This window comes from Bufo bufo, chromosome 2 (genome assembly GCF_905171765.1).
Source record: "Bufo bufo chromosome 2, aBufBuf1.1, whole genome shotgun sequence".
NCBI classification, from domain to species: domain Eukaryota; kingdom Metazoa; phylum Chordata; class Amphibia; order Anura; family Bufonidae; genus Bufo; species Bufo bufo.
In genome coordinates this window covers 409,906,583-409,928,384 of record NC_053390.1, presented here as the reverse complement: position 1 = coordinate 409,928,384, position 21,802 = coordinate 409,906,583, and the positions used below count along the sequence as shown (strand labels likewise).

The 21,802-nt window shown below is 42.9% G+C and overlaps 1 protein-coding gene across 1 annotated transcript in view; it reads left to right on the top strand.

Moving 5' to 3' along the window:
* The first annotated feature begins 5,102 nt into the window (after positions 1 to 5,102).
* Positions 5,103 to 21,802, top strand: part of PLPPR1 (phospholipid phosphatase related 1) — a 149,910-nt gene continuing 133,210 nt past the window's right edge. The window contains exon 1 of the mRNA XM_040420343.1: positions 5,103 to 5,205. Coding sequence (XP_040276277.1) covers positions 5,143 to 5,205 — 63 coding nt within the window. The 5' untranslated portion in view covers positions 5,103 to 5,142. The remainder of the gene's footprint in view (positions 5,206 to 21,802) is intronic.

The following is a 21,802-nucleotide window of genomic DNA, read 5'->3' as shown; positions in this document are numbered from 1 at the left end:
ATTAGAAAACTGATTCTATTCAAGTGCTAACTATAATAAGCACCTACAGAAAGGTTCCAAGAATTCCAACTTGCTTTGAAGAACATATGTAACCATCAGTATTACAGCTGCTACACCCTTCAGAGTTGGATTTAGATCACTATGGAACCTGGGGGTGATTTCAGTTCATTTCAGTAGATTGTAGTAACTATAGTAAATTGCACCCATATAACAACCAGGTAAAGCAAGTTTTACACCAAGAATGTTTTTTTTTTTTCTGCTAAAGCTACAGTAGATACAAATCCTCACAAAAATGAATGAGGATGGCCGTTGATGGCCTATCCTTAAGATATGATTGTTGAGATCCTCAATGATTACCAAAATGAGGTGGAGTTTTTCTCAGTACCATTCACCGCAGGACCTGATGTTCTCCTGGTAAATGGGGGTCTCTCAGCAATGACCATGATCTCTATCTTCCAGTAGTGGGGAGCCAAAGCCAGAGGAGTGTGTTCTATGACAATCTGTAACTTCTATGTTTCTATAGTGAAATATTAACCACTATCATGGAGGTCTATAGTTTGTCAATGTCAACTAAAAAATGCTGACTTCAGCTATTTATTAAAATGTTTCATTCTTTTTACACTATTTGTCTTCCACATTGTTTAAAATCCTGATGACTACTCTACAATACAAATTTGGGATCAGTATACTTGAGGCTCCAGTGTTACTAAATTAAATCATACAGCCTGTTACAAAATAAAGTAAGACAAAGACAGAATAAGCTAACATTAATGAGTCGATTAGACAAAAATAACCATATTTGGTGTGCTCACCCTGTAAGTTGTCTCCTCCTTGCTGGAGCCAGGAAAACCGCTTGATAAGCCTCGCAAACGCTTACACGTTTTGACCTAAAGATGTCTTAATCATAATAAGCTATGATTAATACCTTTTTTAAGTCGAAACATGTAAGCAATTTTTTTTGCGTCCTGTCAATGTGTGTACATACACACCAATAAAGGATTGAAGATATTTATCCACCAAAAGAGCTGGATGTTTTCCTCTTTGATTGTATTTTCTGACTATTGTCCAAAACTGATTTTAAAAAAAAAATCATAAAACAGATGCAAATTCCATGTGATAAAATTCTGATCTGATTTGCAATGGAAATTTCCCTAAAACAAAGAACACTGAAGAGGATTTGTGTATCTTTCTTATTTATCAACATTTAACTTATGCATTTGTATTTCCGGTCTACTAGTATTAAAGGGTTTGTCCTCACAGATCCCGTGCCTCAGCTCCAGTTCTCCTGGCCGGGCTCTGTTTACCCGGCTGCAGTGGTGGCTTCATGTTGACATGTGACTGCTGCAGCCAGTCACAGACCCAGTTGGGTGCAACCTCGTTTTTTATTTCAGAAGGATCCTGGTCAGGGGTGTAACTACCACTATAGCAGACATAGTGGCTGCTTTGGGGCCCACAATGTCAGAGGACCCAGCATGGAACAAAATCAGTCAAAAGAGTGGAGGACAGCATTACTTACAATGTATGCAATGCATCATCCACAGTCCTCTTCTTCCAAGCTGCCTAGAACTGTTGGGTCATAGAAGAGGAGGAGGACTCACAGCATGACACAGCAAGTAAGGGCCCAGAAGCTGTAGTGTCTGGTCTGTGCTACATTCTTAATTGTGCTCCTGACCCCCTCCATGACTGCCTTGGTATTCAATCAGGATGTGCCAAATGAGGAGACTGCCTGTAGAACATAAAAAGTTAGTGTTGTAGGGGGCACGGCAGGGGATTTAACAGGTGAGAAATGGTTATTTTTAATCACATTGCCTATAGTTATGCTGCAATTTAAAACTCCTTTCACTGATTTAGAACTCATGCATACATCAGTGTGCATTTTGGTGTTTAATATTCATGTTCAAGAAAAGATGGGGCCGATTGAACAGTTGGCTATGGGGCCCAGCCTTTCCTAGTTATGCCTCTGATCCCAGGGGTTGTCAATTTTACTCCTGGAACAGGACAACCCCTTTACTCATATTTTGAATGCCTGCTATAGTATCAGATTTGGTTACCTTGTCTCAGAATAATTCAGGAATATATTGAGTTGCCTCAGAAAGCATAGAACCAAACATATAAGATTGTCAAAAAAGGGGGCTGTGGTTTTATGCAAATTCATGGTTAATTTCAAAACCTTTTAATATACTCAATACTGTATATACCGTACTTGATAATATTAATGTTCCATCTTTAGGACAGGTCATGAATACCAGATCAGTTGGGCTCTGACTCCTAGGACAGCTGTTTTTAGGATCTGCTTTTTTCTGAAACCAGGTAGTAGAACACAACAGCTTTGGTGCATAGCAGCTCATGAAAACCATGGCCATGCCTGGTTACTTCAGCACTTTAGTGGGAGTACAGCTGCAGTTATCAGACATGGCCACTACACAGGTTATGGATCTATGGTGCTCTAGTGCCTGCCTGGTTCCAGCACACAGCACCTCCTGCAAGCCCTCCTCTTGGCCGCCAGCCAGGTACAAAATATCTGATGCTCTCAGCATTGATTAATGTTGAAGATTCAGGCACCTATACACCTACCCAGCGACTGCAGGTCCCTCCTAAATTCAACTAAATTGCCATCCTCAGGACAATGATACAGTTTCATGCTATGGCACTGGCGGCAGTATTTTGGGCTGCACCGTGGTATTTGGTTCTGCCAAGGCAGTATTTTGTGCTGCACTGTGCTATTTGCTTCTGCTGGGGCAGTATATTGTGCTGCACTGTGGAATTTGCTTCTGCTGGGGCAGTATTTTGTGCTTTACTGTGGTTTTTTTTTCTGCTGGGGCAGTATTTAGTGCTGTACTGTGTTTTTTTTATTCTGCTGGGGTGGTGTTTTGTGCTGCACTGTGGTATTTGGTTCTGCAGAGGCAGTATTTTGTGCTGCACTGTAGTATTTGGATCAGCAGAGGCAATATTTTGGGCTGCACTGTGGTTTTTGACTCTGCTGGGGTGGTGTTTTGTGCTGCAGTGTGGTATTTGCTTCTGCTGGGGCAGTATTTTGTGCTGCACTGTGGTATTTGCTTCTGCTGGGGCAGTATTTTGTGCTGCACTGTGGTATTTGCTTCTGCTGGGGCAGTATTTTGTGCTGCACTGTAGTTTTTGACTCTGCTGGGGTTTCATTTTATGCTGCACTGTGATATTTGGTTCTGCTGAGGCGGTATTTTGTGATGCACTACAGTATTGCCGGCCCTGACTATTTCTGTTGTCCTTGTCTACTTTTGTTATCCTGTCTTCTTTCAATTTGGACCTGCCTACAACATGGAGCTACTTTTAGGTTTTCTTTCCAGGGCCACTTTAAGTTCCCAGTCTGCCCCTGGATATTGATATCTGATATTGATGACCTATCCTAACAATAGGTCATCAATATTAAACTTCTGGAAAACCCTTTAATTCTGACTGAGACCTCCTACACATTTTTTGTGATGGTTCACAATTTAGTACACAATACTGAACCAAATTGTGCAATATATCGCTCTTTGCTCTGGACTAAATGCTGTATTTTGGAGCATAATCCATAAATAGATAAAGGCAAAAGAGATGATCTCCTAGTGAAGACTATTGGGCAGATTTATCATGGCCTGGTGGCATATGTCAGGTTACGATAACCAGGTGCACAGCTGGATGCTGCGCCTGATTTATGATTAGTGTTGATCACGAATATTCTAATCGCAAATTTTTATCGCAAATATCGGCACTTCGAGAATTTGCGAAGATGTAGAATATAGTGCTATATATTCATAATCGCAAATATTCTTTTTTTTTAATCAGATAGTTTTCATTGACACATTTTCCATGTATACAAAGATAAACATAACGTATCAACAGAGGATACATTAAGGGGTAATCTGGAATATTCTAGATTTTTTTTCATCAGTACCCTCACTGCTTCTTGCTTGTGGGCCAATGAGAAGGCTGCAATGTCTTTGTCAGAGCTTAGCAACCAATAGGATAGTTGCCTACCACTTTACTATATAAGAACCTCCCCAGCAGCCATTTTCTGCTGTTTTTTTGCAGTTCTGAGAGAGAGAGCAGTGACATTGCTGTGCTCTGTGCTTTCATCTGGATCCTATTCCTTATTTAATTACATTAGATAGTTAGTTAGCTCATATATATAATACAGATAGTTAGTGGGAGATAGTCAGTGTAGGTTAGATAGTGATATAGTGTAGCTGATTCCAGTGCAGGGTGTTAGGTAGTATGATAGCAATTACTGTTTCTCTGCTGCCCATACATACATGGTACAGACATAGTGCTGTGATGTCACAACAATACTACACTAATCAGTAATATCTACTCAGACCTGATAAAATGTGAAGTTGCATGTATAGTGCAAAAAATATGCACATCACTAGTGCCGATTTGCGCAATCGCAAAAATAATGACTGGAGATCACGAATTCTAGAATTCGCTAATTTATTGCGAATATTATGCGAAAAATTTGTGAAATATCTAAAAAATGTATATTGCCTATGCCGCTCATCACTATTTATGATGAGGCATATGACTGGTCATAAAATAAGGTGCAGCATCCGGCAGTCCATGCACCAGTCCCAGGCTTAGGTTTGAGTGTTCTTCTACATCAAAAGATTTTTACGCAAGTGCCATTGAAAAAGGGACAAACGTGCAGTTTGCAATTTTTTTATGCCGCAAAAGTAGCGTATTCAAATACTAAATCTCCCCTATGACCTGACATTCAATCCGATGCAACTCTTCATCAAAATGTCCACTGTATTTGGGATCTGTTAAGAAATACGTCCTGTGCACAAGGTGGTAACCTGGGAGTAAGGATCTACTGAAGAGCAACCCACATATGGAGAGACTCTTTGCCATAGTCCATTTATCTTGAAAGCAACCCTTGATATTGAGGGAATATTCAGCATCCATCATCTGGCTATATAGAATATTAATATTTTAGTAAGTTTATTGCCTATATTTGTGCTATGTTTGAGATGTTTTTCCACAAAGACCCTATAACATACTGCTCACTCTATTAAATGCCATGGTAATTGATCCAAAGACAATCAGGTAAACGTCTTTACAGCTTTCTTTCTTTTCTCTTTGTTTCCAGACATTTTAGGCATCATAAACCTTTCCAACTGAAAGGCGATGGCTTTGGAGAACAATACCCATCGCAGTTATTCGATTATACCATGCTTCATCTTCGTGGAGGTAAGCGCTGGCTGGGTGCCGTCTTGGAACGCGGCAGGGTTGCCATGGTTACAGCTGCAGATCAGTAAACAAGTCACCGTATAGCTTCGTACCCAGTTGATATCTGCCAGGTTTTATTGTTATTGAATTGCATGTGTCGCTGGAAAATCCTATAGAGCAGCTGGAGGACATTTCATTCCATTGATCATAATACAGTGCAGTCTGGCAATCTGTACTCCGAGGAGGGGAGATCCTTCCTTGTGTCAATAATATATTTTAGGGGTTTATTAATATATGCAGCAATTATCAGCATTCGGAAGCCTCTTGCAGATCGATAGACTGAAAATCAATAGGAGTTATTAAAGGCCAACAGACAAATAGTTAAAAGAACGTACAGACACATCTATGGTCTAAATGAGGTCCTGAAGCCAGTGCAATATAAAAAACGAGATTAGCGGTGACAGCAGATTTCTTCACTCTCTGGGCGTTCATGAGATTACATGGAACATGAATGAGCAGATGCTGACCTGTCGGTGAGCGTCACTTTATCTTGGTGCCAGGAATGATAACAGCAGTGTCATTCAGGGTTCATGGCCTAGTCTACAAAGATGGCAGATAGACACCATAGTCCGATGACTGATGAGCTGGAGGAGATCACTCCATTTACAAGCAGATTGTGATGTCTTTATATTACGCAGCACCATGCTTTAGTATTAAATGCAAACAATGCACTTTATAGTTATTCATTTACCTATATACTAATCCTGTAGATGGCATAAAACTAGACCGACTCACAGACATGCACCAAATGTATACCATACTTGCAAACTTGTGGCACGCAAAGCACATTGCCGAAAGTTTTTAAACGGGCACACCCATTTTCCATATGCCCCACTTCTTTCCAGAAGATCTCACCCCTTTTGTGACATGTTATACCCCTTTGAAGCATGTACTGCATGGACACCAGAGCTGCATGCAGTTAGAGCTCATAGAGGGCTGCTTTTCAGGAGAGCATCCCGGACGTTCCCGTAGAGTTGACTAGTATGATGTATCACAGCAGCTTAATCTGGTTGATAAATTTGGTGCATCACTGGAAACTTTTATCTAGCTTTATACTAACTATTGGTTGGCACCATTTAGGAAAAAAATTATAACACAATTATGCATCTTAACTTACTCTTCTTTTATTGTTATGACATTTTGCATTGTAATAAGTATTCATACTTTTCTGAATTTAAGAAATGTACCTTGCAAAAACCTTTAATAAACAAATAATTTACACAAAATGATGCATCTTAGGTTGATCTTAGGCGATCTGGGATAATTCAGATAATGCTTTGAAATGTCTACATGTAGCTTGCGGTATAAATTCCTTGTCCTTACAGAGTAAAATTGCTGTACCTGTCCATAGTACTGAATTATAAGCTGTCCTCTTTAAAGGGAACCTGTCATCAACTTTATGCTGACCTCACTGAGGGCAGCATAATTTAGTGATAAAAATGCTGATTTCAGTGGTGTGTCACACATCAGCTAAAAGGAAGTGGTTGCTGAGAACCAGCATCATAATCATTGCAGCCCAGGCCTTGAAAGAGTCAAATCTACTTGAGAAGAGTCATGGGTTTTCATAATCTCCTGCTCTCTCATCCATCTTCTGATGATTGGCAGTTTTCTCCTAGAGAGAAAGGGAGAAAACTAGGAAGAAAACTGTCAGTCATCAGCAGGTGGGCAGGGAGAGCAGGAATCTATGAATAACCATGACTCTTCTCAGGTGGCTTTGAGTCTTTTCCAGGCCCAGTCTGCAATGATTGTGATGTTGGTTCTCGGCAACCACTTACTTGTAACTTATAAATTACAGACTGCTGAAATCAACTCACCTGTCTCTACTTTATTCTGCCGTTAGTATGGGCAGCATAAAGTTGATGACAGGTTCCCTTTAAAGCCAACCATACACTTATGATAACTAGTGATGTCGCGAACATAAAATTTTCAGTTCGCGAACAGCGAACGAGAACTTCCGCAAATGTTCGCGAACTGGCGAACCGGGCGAACCGCCATAGACTTCAATAGACAGGCGAATTTTAAAACCCACAGGGACTCTTTCTGGCCACAATAGTGATGAGAAAGTTGTTTCAAGGGGTCTAACACCTGGACTGTGGCATGCCGGAGGGGGATCTATGGCAAAACTCCCATGGAAAATTACGTAGTGGACGCAGAGTCGGGTTTTAATCCATAAAGGGCATAAATCAACTAACATTCCTAAATTGTTTGGAATAACGTGCTTTAAAACATCCAGTGTGTGTATACGATCAGGTATGATGTTGTATCGATCAGGTAGTGTAAGGGTTACGCCCGCATCACAGACATTGACAGACCAAACTCCCCTTTTAATGCACCGCAAACAGTTCATTTGCACAACCGCAAACTCCCCATTTGCACAAGGTTGGATACCAAGCTAGCCACGTCCCGGTGATGTCATTGAAGGTTTCTTCCTCCACCCAGCCACGTACAACACCAAGGGTCCCCGAAAGGTCAATTGAATAGATTTTTCGAACGGGGAGATGGTTAAAAAAACGCTGGCTCCCTCCCCTTTGTTTTTATCCACGGTGACTGCGTCTGCGCCGTGCAATTTACTGTCACACCCGATATGAGTGGTATTTTCTGTAGTACTATTCTCATCAGTTTAATCCCTCTAACGTCCCCAATCTGGGTGCCATTTATTGAATAGATTTTTCGAACGGGGAGATGGTATCAGTGGTTGGCACTGGCAGTGGGCACACTACAGTCAGTAGAAGCGGGCCTGACACACACTGGCAGCAGGCAAGCAACTGAAATTACACTAAAGTGTAAAAATTAAATGCCTTATTTATCGGCAAGCTACTGTGCCACCCGGTATGAGTGGTTGGCACTGGCAGTGGGCACACTACAGTCAGTGGAAGAGGGCCTGACACACACTGGCAGCAGGCAAGCAACTGAATTTAGACTACTGTCTAAAAATTAAATGCCTTATTTATCGGCAAGCTACTGTGCCACCCGGTATCAGTGGTTGGCACTGGCAGTGGGCACACTACAGTCAGTGGAAGCGGGCCTGACACACACTGGCAGCAGGCAAGCAACTGAATTTAGACTACTGTCTAAAAATTAAATGCCTTATTTATCGGCAAGCTACTGTGCCACCCGGTATCAGTGGTTGGCACTGGCAGTGGGCACACTACAGTCAGTTGAAGTCGGCCTGACACACACTAGCAGCAGGCAAGCAGCTGAAATTACACTAAAGTGTAAAAATTAAATGCCTTTTTTATGCAAAGTCCTGTGCCAGCCGGTATGAGTGGTGGGCACTGGCAGTGGGCACACTACAGTCAGTGGAAGTCAGCCTGACACACACTGGCAGGCAACTAACCTTAGATTAAAGTGTAAAAATTAAGTGCCTATTTTTTAAGCAAAGTCCTGTGCCACTCGGTATGACAGGGGTGGGCACTGGCAGTGGGCACACTACAGTCAGTTGAAGTCGGCCTGACACACACTAGCAGCAGGCAAGCAGCTGAAATTACATTAAAGTGTAAAAATTAAATGCCTTTTTTAAGCAAAGTCCTGTGCCAGCCGGTATGAGTGGTGGGCACTGGCAGTGGGCACACTACAGTCAGTGGAAGTCAGCCTGACACACACTGGCAGGCAACTAACCTTAGATTAAAGTGTAAAAATTAAGTGCCTATTTTTTAAGCAAAGTCCTGTGCCACTCGGTATGACAGGGGTGGGCACTGGCAGTGGGCACACTACAGTCAGTTGAAGTCGGCCTGACACACACTAGCAGCAGGCAAGCAGCTGAAATTACATTAAAGTGTAAAAATTAAATGCCTTTTTTAAGCAAAGTCCTGTGCCAGCCGGTATGAGTGGTGGGCACTGGCAGTGGGCACACTACAGTCAGTGGAAGTCAGCCTGACACACACTGGCAGGCAACTAACCTTAGATTAAAGTGTAAAAATTAAGTGCCTATTTTTTAAGCAAAGTCCTGTGCCACTCGGGATGACAGGGGTGGGCACTGGCAGTGGGCACACTACAGTCAGTTGAAGTCGGCCTGACACACACTGGCAGGCAACTAACCTTAGATTAAAGTGTAAAAATGAAGTGCCTTTTTTTTAAGCAAAGTCCTGTGCCACACGGGATGACAGGGGTGGGCACTGGCAGTGGGCACACTACAGTCAGTTGAAGTCGGCCTGACACACACTAGCAGCAGGCAAGCAGCTGAAATTACACTAAAGTGTAAAAATTAAATGCCTTTTTTATGCAAAGTCCTGTGCCAGCCGGTATGAGTGGTGGGCACTGGCAGTGGGCACACTACAGTCAGTGGAAGTCAGCCTGACACACACTGGCAGGCAACTAACCTTAGATTAAAGTGTAAAAATTAAGTGCCTATTTTTTAAGCAAAGTCCTGTGCCACTCGGTATGACAGGGGTGGGCACTGGCAGTGGGCACACTACAGTCAGTTGAAGTCGGCCTGACACACACTAGCAGCAGGCAAGCAGCTGAAATTACATTAAAGTGTAAAAATTAAATGCCTTTTTTAAGCAAAGTCCTGTGCCAGCCGGTATGAGTGGTGGGCACTGGCAGTGGGCACACTACAGTCAGTGGAAGTCAGCCTGACACACACTGGCAGGCAACTAACCTTAGATTAAAGTGTAAAAATTAAGTGCCTATTTTTTAAGCAAAGTCCTGTGCCACTCGGGATGACAGGGGTGGGCACTGGCAGTGGGCACACTACAGTCAGTTGAAGTCGGCCTGACACACACTGGCAGGCAACTAACCTTAGATTAAAGTGTAAAAATGAAGTGCCTTTTTTTTAAGCAAAGTCCTGTGCCACACGGGATGACAGGGGTGGGCACTGGCAGTGGGCACACTACAGTCAGTTGAAGTCGGCCTGACACACACTAGCAGCAGGCAAGCAGCTGAAATTACACTAAAGTGTAAAAATTAAATGCCTTTTTTATGCAAAGTCCTGTGCCAGCCGGTATGAGTGGTGGGCACTGGCAGTGGGCACACTACAGTCAGTGGAAGTCAGCCTGACACACACTGGCAGGCAACTAACCTTAGATTAAAGTGTAAAAATTAAGTGCCTATTTTTTAAGCAAAGTCCTGTGCCACTCGGTATGACAGGGGTGGGCACTGGCAGTGGGCACACTACAGTCAGTTGAAGTCGGCCTGACACACACTAGCAGCAGGCAAGCAGCTGAAATTACATTAAAGTGTAAAAATTAAATGCCTTTTTTAAGCAAAGTCCTGTGCCAGCCGGTATGAGTGGTGGGCACTGGCAGTGGGCACACTACAGTCAGTGGAAGTCAGCCTGACACACACTGGCAGGCAACTAACCTTAGATTAAAGTGTAAAAATTAAGTGCCTATTTTTTAAGCAAAGTCCTGTGCCACTCGGGATGACAGGGGTGGGCACTGGCAGTGGGCACACTACAGTCAGTTGAAGTCGGCCTGACACACACTGGCAGGCAACTAACCTTAGATTAAAGTGTAAAAATGAAGTGCCTTTTTTTTAAGCAAAGTCCTGTGCCAGCCGGTATGAGTGGTGGGCACTGGCAGTGGGCACACTACAGTCAGTGGAAGTCAGCCTGACACACACTGGCAGGCAACTAACCTTAGATTAAAGTGTAAAAATTAAGTGCCTATTTTTTAAGCAAAGTCCTGTGCCACTCGGGATGACAGGGGTGGGCACTGGCAGTGGGCACACTACAGTCAGTTGAAGTCGGCCTGACACACACTGGCAGGCAACTAACCTTAGATTAAAGTGTAAAAATGAAGTGCCTTTTTTTTAAGCAAAGTCCTGTGCCACACGGGATGACAGGGGTGGGCACTGGCAGTGGGCACACTACAGTCAGTTGAAGTCGGCCTGACACACACTAGCAGCAGGCAAGCAGCTGAAATTACACTAAAGTGTAAAAATTAAATGCCTTTTTTATGCAAAGTCCTGTGCCAGCCGGTATGAGTGGTGGGCACTGGCAGTGGGCACACTACAGTCAGTGGAAGTCAGCCTGACACACACTGGCAGGCAACTAACCTTAGATTAAAGTGTAAAAATTAAGTGCCTTTTTTTAAGCAAAGTCCTGTGCCACACGGAATGACAGGGGTGAGCACTGGCAGTGGGCACACTACAGTCTGTGGGCCTGCAGCTCCTCACACACAGGCAGGCCAGGCAACTGCAATATGTATATAAAGGAAAAAAAAAAGCAGACTAATGTTGCAGCCCTAAAAAGGGCTTTTTGGGGTGCTGTCAGGACGCTGTCCTTACAGCAGAGATCAGATGAGTCTTTCAGGACTGGAGTGGACACTGAATTCACTAGCCTAGCTATCGATTTCCCAATTAAATCAGCAGCAGTTACAGTCTCCCTCCTCTCACTAAGACTGCAGCTTCAGAATGAATCTAAAATGGATGCTGTGCAGGAGGTGGGAGGGTCTGGGAGGGAGGGTATGCTGCTGATTGGCTGGAATGTGTCTGCTGACTGTGAGGTACAGGGTCAAAGTTTGCTCAATGATGATGTATAGGGGGCGGACCGAACATCGCATGTGTTCGCCCGGCAGAGGCGAACGCGAACAAGCTATGTTCGCCGGGAACTGTTCGCCGTCGGATAGTTCGGGCCATCTCTAATGATAACTGTCAGCCAAGCGCTTATTCAGCCATCAGCAATTCCTCCTGACCCCTCTCCATACACATGCATACTTGGCTTCACCAGCTGTGCATGTGGTCTCAGTAGAGAGAGGAGAGGAAATGTGATCAGACACTTCAGGCAGTGGCTTATCTCAAAAGGATCTGACATGTTGAAATCCAATGGCCAGATTCTTCTTGCCCTCAACATCTGGCATTAGAGGGAAGCTGGGACACCCTCAAAGACATTACATGGCTGGTCAGTCCCACCTAATTTGGTGGGCTTGGTGGTTAAGACAGTGCAGCAATTATGTGTTAAATACTAATAGCTACCCAATATTAACAACACTAACCATCAGGCAGATGTATTCAAATAATGCAGCAATTTAATTTATGTTTGGTCCTTTAAAGCCTTCAAGTGGATGTAGGCTTTAGATAATTACTAGCTTAAACCTACGATCCTGCCTGTTTCTGCTGACAGGCAAGCATTATTTTGCCAGATTCATCTTTTACTAATGCTGGCTGCCAAGGCTGCTATAAAAAGTATCTGAATGCAAAGCATGACTCTCCACTTTATGATGATTTTTTTTTTAAAGGAAGACATAAAAAAAAAAAAAAAACTGCCCCACCCACTTCCCCTACTTTATATTGTATTTCAGATAAAGAGGAACAGATGTTTCAAATATGGCACTGATTCTGAATAGTATATTTCGCAATGTCCAATCAATAAAACACCAAATTAAAATATTAATCCAGGATGTGGTGTGTTAGTATGCGCGCACATATATTGGTCTCAATAGCCAATGGTCGCAGGGCCCTTTCAGCACTAAGAACTGAAACTATCCACCAGTATATTCCTCTATTTATTTAAAACCTAGATCCAAGTAATCCAAATTGGGAATTTAGGGGGTCATTTATTAAGACCAGCGTTTTAGATGCCGCTCCTAATATAGAGAAATAGTGCAAATTAATTCTCACATCCTACGTAGAAAGAAGTCTTCAATTGAGTGCCCTGAATGAATGTTTATTACAGATTATAAACTTTAAACCCTTCCTCCAGTGTGCAGCAGGCATGTCACTGAGATCAGGAATGTGGTCTTATCAGCACAATGGGGGATGGGTACTACATTACAAGACACATCATTACACAGACTGGTAATAATAAAAGGGAACAGAATTAAAGGCACAGAACCAATCAGTACTTAAAAAATACCCTTACAATACATCCCTGGATACCAGCAGTATATAATGTGATGGAAAAATGAATGAAGCCAGCAAAGGAGGCAATATAGATAATAACAATACATTAATAATTGCCTTGTATTACCTTGGTCTACATGATAAATGCCATTTGTTGAAGTGAGACAACCCTTCAAAGGGGTTATCCAAAGTCTAAAATATTCCCCCCAATGCCCAGGCCCCTCGTATACATTATACTTACCTGCTCCCTGGCACCCGCGTTGCCCTGGCTCCCTACGTGGCTACCTGCATGAGCCTCCCTGTTTTGATCCGTGCGAATGGAAGATTTAGTGGAAGCAGTGCAGGGTTCGGAGCGACGCGGCTGGCCGGGAGAAGGTAAGTATAATGTACGGTATACGAGTGGCCCGGGCATTGGGGGGAAGTTTCGAGCCAACAACATTTATTTCAGACACAAATAAAAAATGTACAATAAACAAAATTACATTTTTGGGAGGGTTTTTCCAATTTTAACGTGACTGCTAAAGAGGAATTGATTGGCTATTCTAACTGAGCATTGTTTCATTAATTATTTCTGGCTCTAGACCCAGAAAATTCTCAATGACAGGAAATTTGAAGACTCATATAATAGGTTTTGATTACATCTAACGAACAAAATATTTTTTTTATATGTTTTCTGATGTAGTGGCAGGAGGAGCTGTTGCAGTGCTGGGACATAGAGAATTTTTGTCATCATTCCAGTCCAGCAGAGGGAGCCAGTTCCCAGCTAGAGATAACAGGGGAAGACACAGTCTGCTACATAGGAAGAGCAGTTCAGCCAGTGCCTGGGGAAGGAGAGGATTGCACTGCAGGAGATCCAAAGCAAGGTCCATTACCAGAGCTCTGGGGTGGGGTGATATAGCCACCCAAGTAAAGCAGTGCAGCCCAGCCAGGTAGAGAGAGGCTGCAGCAGGCAGATCATTGTGTGGCACTGAAGGAAGAGTGCAACACAAACCAGTACAAGGGAGTTATGTGGTTATGTATGTGAGGAGCACATGTGCAGACAAGCAAGGTCTCAGAAGTGCCCGGCCAGATTCTCCACTGCAGCAAAGAGAATGGTCCCGCCTTGGGGAGATAGAGATCCAGATACCAGTAGGGTCCCTCGCCCACTAGCAGGAACAATGCAGCCCCTGAGAGACTGTATAAAGTTAGACCAATTCCACCCTCCCTGTTATCAGCTTAGTTTATTAAAGAGACAGTGTCCCTATTGAATATAAATATACCTGTTTCACAAGTAGTTTGTTGCTGTATTGCAAAATCACTTTTAGTAAAGTTGCTCCAGTGTTCCTCAGTTCGTCCCCATCCACCTGCGGACCTTACACTGAGATCATTTTATGTGATTAGACAAATTTTAAACATTAACATGAAGCCCTATTAATTTGCCTATAGGTCTTTTCTACAACAACGGCAATATCTAAACTATATTTTACACATGGTGCGCTCCGCAAAACAAGTATTACATACTGGTGCAAAGTAGAATTGGCTCAGTTGCCCATAATAGCAACCAATCAGATTCCACCTTTCATTTTTAACAGCTCCTTTGGAAAATGATAGATGGAATCTGATTGGTTGCTATAGGCAACTAAGCCAGTTCTACTTTACACCAGTTTGATAAATCTTCTCCAGTGTATCACATATTGAAATGCAGAGAAGCCCCTTTTTACCTGTATATCACTGAAATAATTGTGGTTATATTTTCACTGCTCGCTGAGACTCTTTTCTAGAACAAGCAGATTGTTTGTGCTGTTAGGGTTTGATAATGGTACATTTCATTGATAAGTATGCAGCATTTGTCTGGTAACATAATGGTTCTGAACTCACACCTAGTTTGATAGACTACTCCCAGCAGGTAATTCAAGAATTAGGCTCCTGCTATTTCAGAATTGTAGAGGTCTGGGATCACTAATCCCTGCATGTGATGTATTCTATGCAGTCTTGTAGCTGCTTCTAAACAGAAAAAACTGGTCTTGTGTGCTGCGCTCTCATCGGTTTTAATAACTGCTTTCAATTATTCACAAATAGCAGGATTTTTTCCCATTGTCCTGGTATTCTGGTCTGTATTTTTACCGTTAATAACTATGAGTCAATCAATATACTTTTGACATAATACAGGCAGGGCCGATGCAAGGATTTTTGCCGCCCTACGCAAAGATCCATTTTGCCGCCCCCTCATGTCACTCACTCCCTGACAGACACACACACACACACACTAACAGACAGACACGCACTCAGACACTCACTGAATGACGTAAACAGAAACTCACTGACAGACAGACATACACTCATTGACAGACAGACACACACTCAGACACTCACTGAATGACGTAAACAGAAACTCACTGACAGACAGACATACACTCACTGACAGACACACATACACTCACTGACAGACAGACATACACTCACTGACAGACAGACATACACTCACTGACAGACAGACATACACTCACTGGCAGACACACACACACTCACTGACAGACACACACACACTCAGACACTCACTGAATGACGTACACAGAAACTCACTGACAGACAGACATACACTCATTGACAGACAGACACACACTCAGACACTCACTGAATGACGTAAACAGAAACTCACTGACAGACAGACATACACTCACTGACAGACACACATACACTCACTGACAGACACACATACACTCACTGACAGACAGACATACACTCACTGACAGACAGACATACACTCACTGACAGACACACACACACTGACTGACAGACACACACACACTCAGACACTCACTGTATGACGTACACAGAAACTCACTGACAGACATACTCAATGACAGACACACATACACTCACTGACAGACAGACACACACTCACTCACTGACAGACACTCACTGACAGACATACACCTACCCACTGAAACACACACACGGAAACTCACTGACAGACACTCACTGGCAGACAAAAACACACATATACTCACTGACAAACATACACATGCTCACTGACATACACACACAGACACTCACTGACATACACTCACTCACTGACATACACTCACTCACTGACATACACACACAGACACTCACTGACATACACTCACTCACTGACATACACTCACTCACTGACATACACACACACTCACTGACATACACTCACTCACTGACATACACACACACATAGACACTTACTGACATACACTCACTCACTGACATATACACACAGACACTCACTGACATACACACACAGACACTCAATGACAGACACACATACATTTACTGACAGAAAGACAGACATACATACACTCACTGACATAAATACACAGGCAGACACTCACTCAGTCAAACACTTAAACACTCACTCACCTCCCTGGGGTCCAGTGTGGTGCAGCTCCTCAGTCCTCCAGCGCGCTGTTTAGTATGCCGGGGCCGGAATGACGTCCTATTTCGGCATTACAGAGGGCGCACGAGGGAGGAGTGGGGAGCTGCTAGAACAGCCTCCCTTGCCGCCCGCCTCCTCTCCTCCGGTAATTTACTGGCAGAGCAGGCACCTGCCATCAGGGTAAGCAGATGCCTGCTCTGCCATATTTAAGAACGACCTCCACCTCCTGGCCCCCCTGTAACGGCGCTGGGGGCGGCTCAAGAGCCGATTGCCCTGTCGCCCAGGGCTGCAGCCCCAGTCAGGGGGAGCCCACCAGGGCGCCCCCAGCAGGCCGGCGCCCTAGGCGAACACCTAGTTCGCCTATATGGTTGCGTCGGCCCTGAATACAGGCAAATAATAATAGGGAAAAGAATGAATTTTAGTCACCAACACACATTAGCTATCTGGTATTTATTTTATGTGTTTTCAAACAATTTTTAAAATCATCGTAATTACTAGAATATGTAAGCCTTTTGCTACTCAATTGATCATGTGAGCGGCAGTGCCCCAGGGCAGGTGGTATCTGCAAATATTTTGTTATTTAATGTTATGTAATGTTATATGTATTGTTATGCCATGTATTGCAACTAGGGATGAGCGTAGCGACTTCCTATCCTAGATCCGAAGTCACTTCGCTTAAAACTTCGGTTTAATGCTGTACAGAGATCCGTCTCCGTACAGTATTAAAATATACGGCCTCCGACGAGGCAAACTCAGTTCGGTGAATAACTTGGGTATTTGATTTTTAAACTGATAAACCATTTTAAAAATTGGATCCAAACTTGGCTTCAAATCAAATACTGAAGTTATTCACCGAAGTCTCACAAGACTTCGGGAATAACTCACTTTTCCTTGTCGGAGGCCATACATTTTAATGCTGTACAGAGAAGGATATCTGTAGAGCATTAAACTGAAGTTTTAAGTGAAGTGACTTCGGATCTAGGATAGGAAGTCGCTACGCTCATCCCTAGTTGCAATACATGGCATAACAATATATATAACATTACATAACATCGCTCATCACTAATAGCAACCAGTATAGTCATGTATAGCACAGCAAAGGGTTAATAATTCTGGCTCAGCTCTTTGCAGGAGGTTGGGTAGGGGATCCAGGATCAACCCCCAGCTCAGTTAGTCAGTGTATTGTGAGAGTTCAGAAAGGAAGAAAGCTGTGCCTTGGGCTCTTTCTTCTTAGGCCCAGAAAGTTCCAGAGACTAACAGATCTCTGCTTGAATTACTGCAAGATCAACAGAAAGAAGGAGAAACAGGAAAACTTAGAATCTGCATGGCCAAGCATAGGAGTCAGCAAGGTAATCTGTGACTACACTTATTCAGATTTGACTGCTGTGGGATACACTGTAAGAAACAATTAACACTTGGACACATCCCGCCCAGATGTGCCTTGAAGACCCTTTATCTCACAGTGGACATTACAACCATCATTGCCAGCCATAGATTCTACTAAGAGAGACTTTAGGAAAATATTGTACAAAGAGGGCCATAACTCCCATCCTTGCCTAAATTAATTCACCGTTATCTGGGAGAGAATTGTACTGTGTACAGTTGGAACTGTATTTTGCTATAGTTGGTGGTACCACAACTTCCATTTTGCATACAGTAAAGAGACATTTATTCTTCTACTGTACTTCTGGCCTGGTTTTCTGACTACTACACCACATGCCTACAATTGCACTCTACACACCCTTCCTTTCACCCATCCAAATACCTGACATCAAGGGCATCCCAGCTACCATCAAACAGGAGCTCCAGAATCGGGGAAGAAAGGGTGCCCCTCCTATCACTGCACGGCCCTAGGGAGCAACGGTGAAAGGACAGCCGCCGTGATTGACGGTAGCAGCCTGACCTACTACCACTTTCATCCCCCATTCCAGTTGGCTCTCTGCAACAGGTAAACATCTCAAGATATCTCGAGAAGAGACACAGGGTAGACTGAGGATGGCAACCATTAGAAAAGAAAGATTCCTCTTCTAAAGGAATACCTAATATACCATAGACAACACAGCATTTCCACCACACGAGCACTGTCTAACGTTGGAATTTTTGATCTGTGAGCCACCCTCAAGGTTTTATCTATATATAGAGGTAAGTAACCACGTAAGGTGCCAACTTATAACAGGAAGGGGGGTGTAATTTTCATACAAAAACTTTTGTGGTGCTCTGTCAGAGCTTAGCCTGCACTGCCTATGCATAGTTCCATCACTGTACCACAAGCTGCAATGAGTCAGCCAGGTCGCAGCATACTGGCCAATGAACATTTCCCTTCTTACGCTGAAGGAAACGTTTATTGGTCAGTGTCACTAAGTAATGACATTGACCAATGAGCGCTTTTATCAGTGTAATAAGGGAAACACTCATTGGGCAGTGTTTTCTTCCTCCTTGCTGATGCCTGGCTGACTCCCCCCCGAGGATCTGGTGTAGAGGATAGGAGTGGTAGTGGCCCTAATGAAGTGTTGTGTCACTGTACAATAGGCCGTTGCTCCCTGGGGATCGGTGCAGTGTAAATATAGTACTGAAGTAGTACAGCTACAGTGTTAAATGTATCAAAGTCTCTTTTACTAAATGCAACATAGAACTTTAAATACATACTTTAGCAGCACGCTTGAAGTGCAAATCCTCTCTGGAATCAGCAAGGATTTGATGGCAGATTAGTTGGTGGCAATTCCACACTTACATAGGTGATTCTGGCCTTGTGGTTGTTTGGCTTGACTGTAATCCCACACTTCACAGCAGTTGCTTCAGTGCTGAAGGTAGCAGTTTATGCTCCTGTCTGGAACCTCAAGGCTTTACTTGAGGACAATTGAAGTAGTTCTCTCTGGAGAATTTGTTACAGGAGCTCAGCAGGTTGCTTCCTCTTCTCTTTGAGGTTACTCAGGTCTCCCCTCTTGGCAGGGAGTCTGACCAACCCACTCCTACCAAGAGGGGAGAAACAGAGTGGTTAACCCTGTTTCTGCCAACCTTTGCCATCAATTCCAGCCAACAGTAAAATACATTAAACATAACAATACACAATTTTAGTACCCCCAGGTCTGGGGTATTACACATGCTGATATATCAGATTTAAGACTTGATTCACAGTCAGATAACACAAATGTTCAGTGAAGCCTGGGGTTGTTTTTAACACAGAAAGAGGGAAGCTGTAGTTGGGAGATGAGCTAAGGTGGGTAAGTGGCTGTTTAAAGTGTCTGTCACTGCAGATGTCTGGACTCATGGAGATAAGTACTAATTTGGGGGAGTGCTGGGCCATTAAAAATAAATCTATTATTAAAGAAGTTATCTGTGTTAAATAAAAATTCGGGCAGCCCCTGAAAATGGTCTAAAATGCTAAATACTTATCCCTTTTCTCTCCTGCCTCTTCCAGTCCTTGCCTCTGACAACATCTTCCTGCCTGCAGCAGTGACATTGTGTGCACACAGGGTCACCATGCAGCCAATCACTATCCTCAGCAGTACACAGGACATCACTGCTGAGACCACTGATGGGCTGCAGCAGTGACCCTGTGTGCACAGAATGTCACAGCTGCAGCCAGGAAAAGTGTTGAGGATTGGAGTGCAGCACAGGAAGAAGCAGAGGGAAAAAATTGTGAATATTGATTCTTTTGTTATTTTAGACCATTTACAGGTATTATTTTACTCGTACAACCCCTATAAATAACCACAATAAAGTAAATATGAAATTATTCATATTATGCACATTATAAAACCACTTCACATTTTTGTTACCTATTGTTTCTGTGATGCATAGGGAAGGGGAAGGGGGGGGGGGGTTGGTAGTCTTATCTGCTCAATGTACTAAAATGCCTGTTCTTGGCTTTGATCTTGAGCCAAGAGGAAAGCTATGGAAGGACATACTGTAACTGTAGCTTTTAGTTGATATATGACTTCCAGGCAGAGGAAAATTGCATACCCAGCATAGGATCACAAATATACACTTCAACATGTTTAGACTATATTTTATGACAAAATAATGAGTGCACATATACTATACAGAAGAAATGGCTATTCCTAAGAAATTCATACAAATACAATACAATTTTAATAATCCTAGAGGGGAATGAGATGCAGTTCCGGGCAGCTACTAAACACATACAGAAATAGATTAATACTACAAGTACAACTCACAAAAACACAAATAAACCAAGTCAGATACAATAAAATATAAGATATGTACAGTAAAAATAAAAAATACAATACAATATAATACCCCTTCCCCCAATTTGGCTTTATCCTTTGTAGTTGTCGTTTCAAAAGAACAACAACCAGACGTTTTATTATAAAAAGCACTTAGCTTTACTATCACCTGTTATTTTATAATTTACAACCACAGTCTTTAAAGGGTTTTTAATTTATTAAGAAAATTTGATGAACATGATAATGCAATGAATGTGGAGATCTCTGGATCCATGTGAGGTACAGGGCTGGTTCTAGCTTTGTTAGAAAAAGAATGTTTTGCACTACGTGATGCAATTTTTTACATTAATCATGGGATAACCGTTTTAAACCAAAGAGCTGAGGGGATTGAAACAGACTGGTTGCTAGCAACATCTTTCCTAGCAACTCATTTTAAAACTGTTACCGAGTAACCAATCTGTCTTGGGCGGCTCTTTGCTTCATCTCATGTCATTGTGTTGCCAGAAGAGAAGCTTGTCAGGAGTCATTCCCCATTTCACTCTGTATTTGTAACTATCATGCCAGACCACAGTAGTTTCATGTGAATTTACCCGGTAGGCATGTGGTCCTTGACACAGGGATTCACCAAATAGATATTCCCTGCTTTGTCTGGAGTGTCCCCTGTATATCAACACTTTAAATGAGGCACAAATGCCATTAGAAAATATAATTTGTACAGTTGTTAACATTCATGATAGTTAACTTTAGTTTATCTAGCTCCCATATATGTGTAAACTTACAAATAAGTTACAAAGAGCCCTTAAATGCTCAGGCCAGGGCTGCACAGAGTAAGGCCTCTTTCACACTACCGTTTTTTTTTTCCGTTTTGCGGTCCGTTTTTTGCGGTCCGTATACGGTCCGTATACGGAACCATTCATTTCAATGGGTCCGCAAAAAAACGGAATGTGTTCCGTATGCATTCCGTTTCCGTATTTCCGTTTTTCCGTGCCGTGAAAAGATAGAACATGTCCTATGTTTGTCCGCAAATCACGGTCCGTGGCTCAATGCAAGTCAATGGGTCCGCAAAAAAAACTGAACACATACAGAAATGCATCCGTATGTCTTCCGTTTCCGTTCCGTTTTTTGCTGAACCATCTATTGAAAATGTTATGCCCCGCCCAATTTTCTCTATGTAATTACTGTATACTGTATATGGCATACG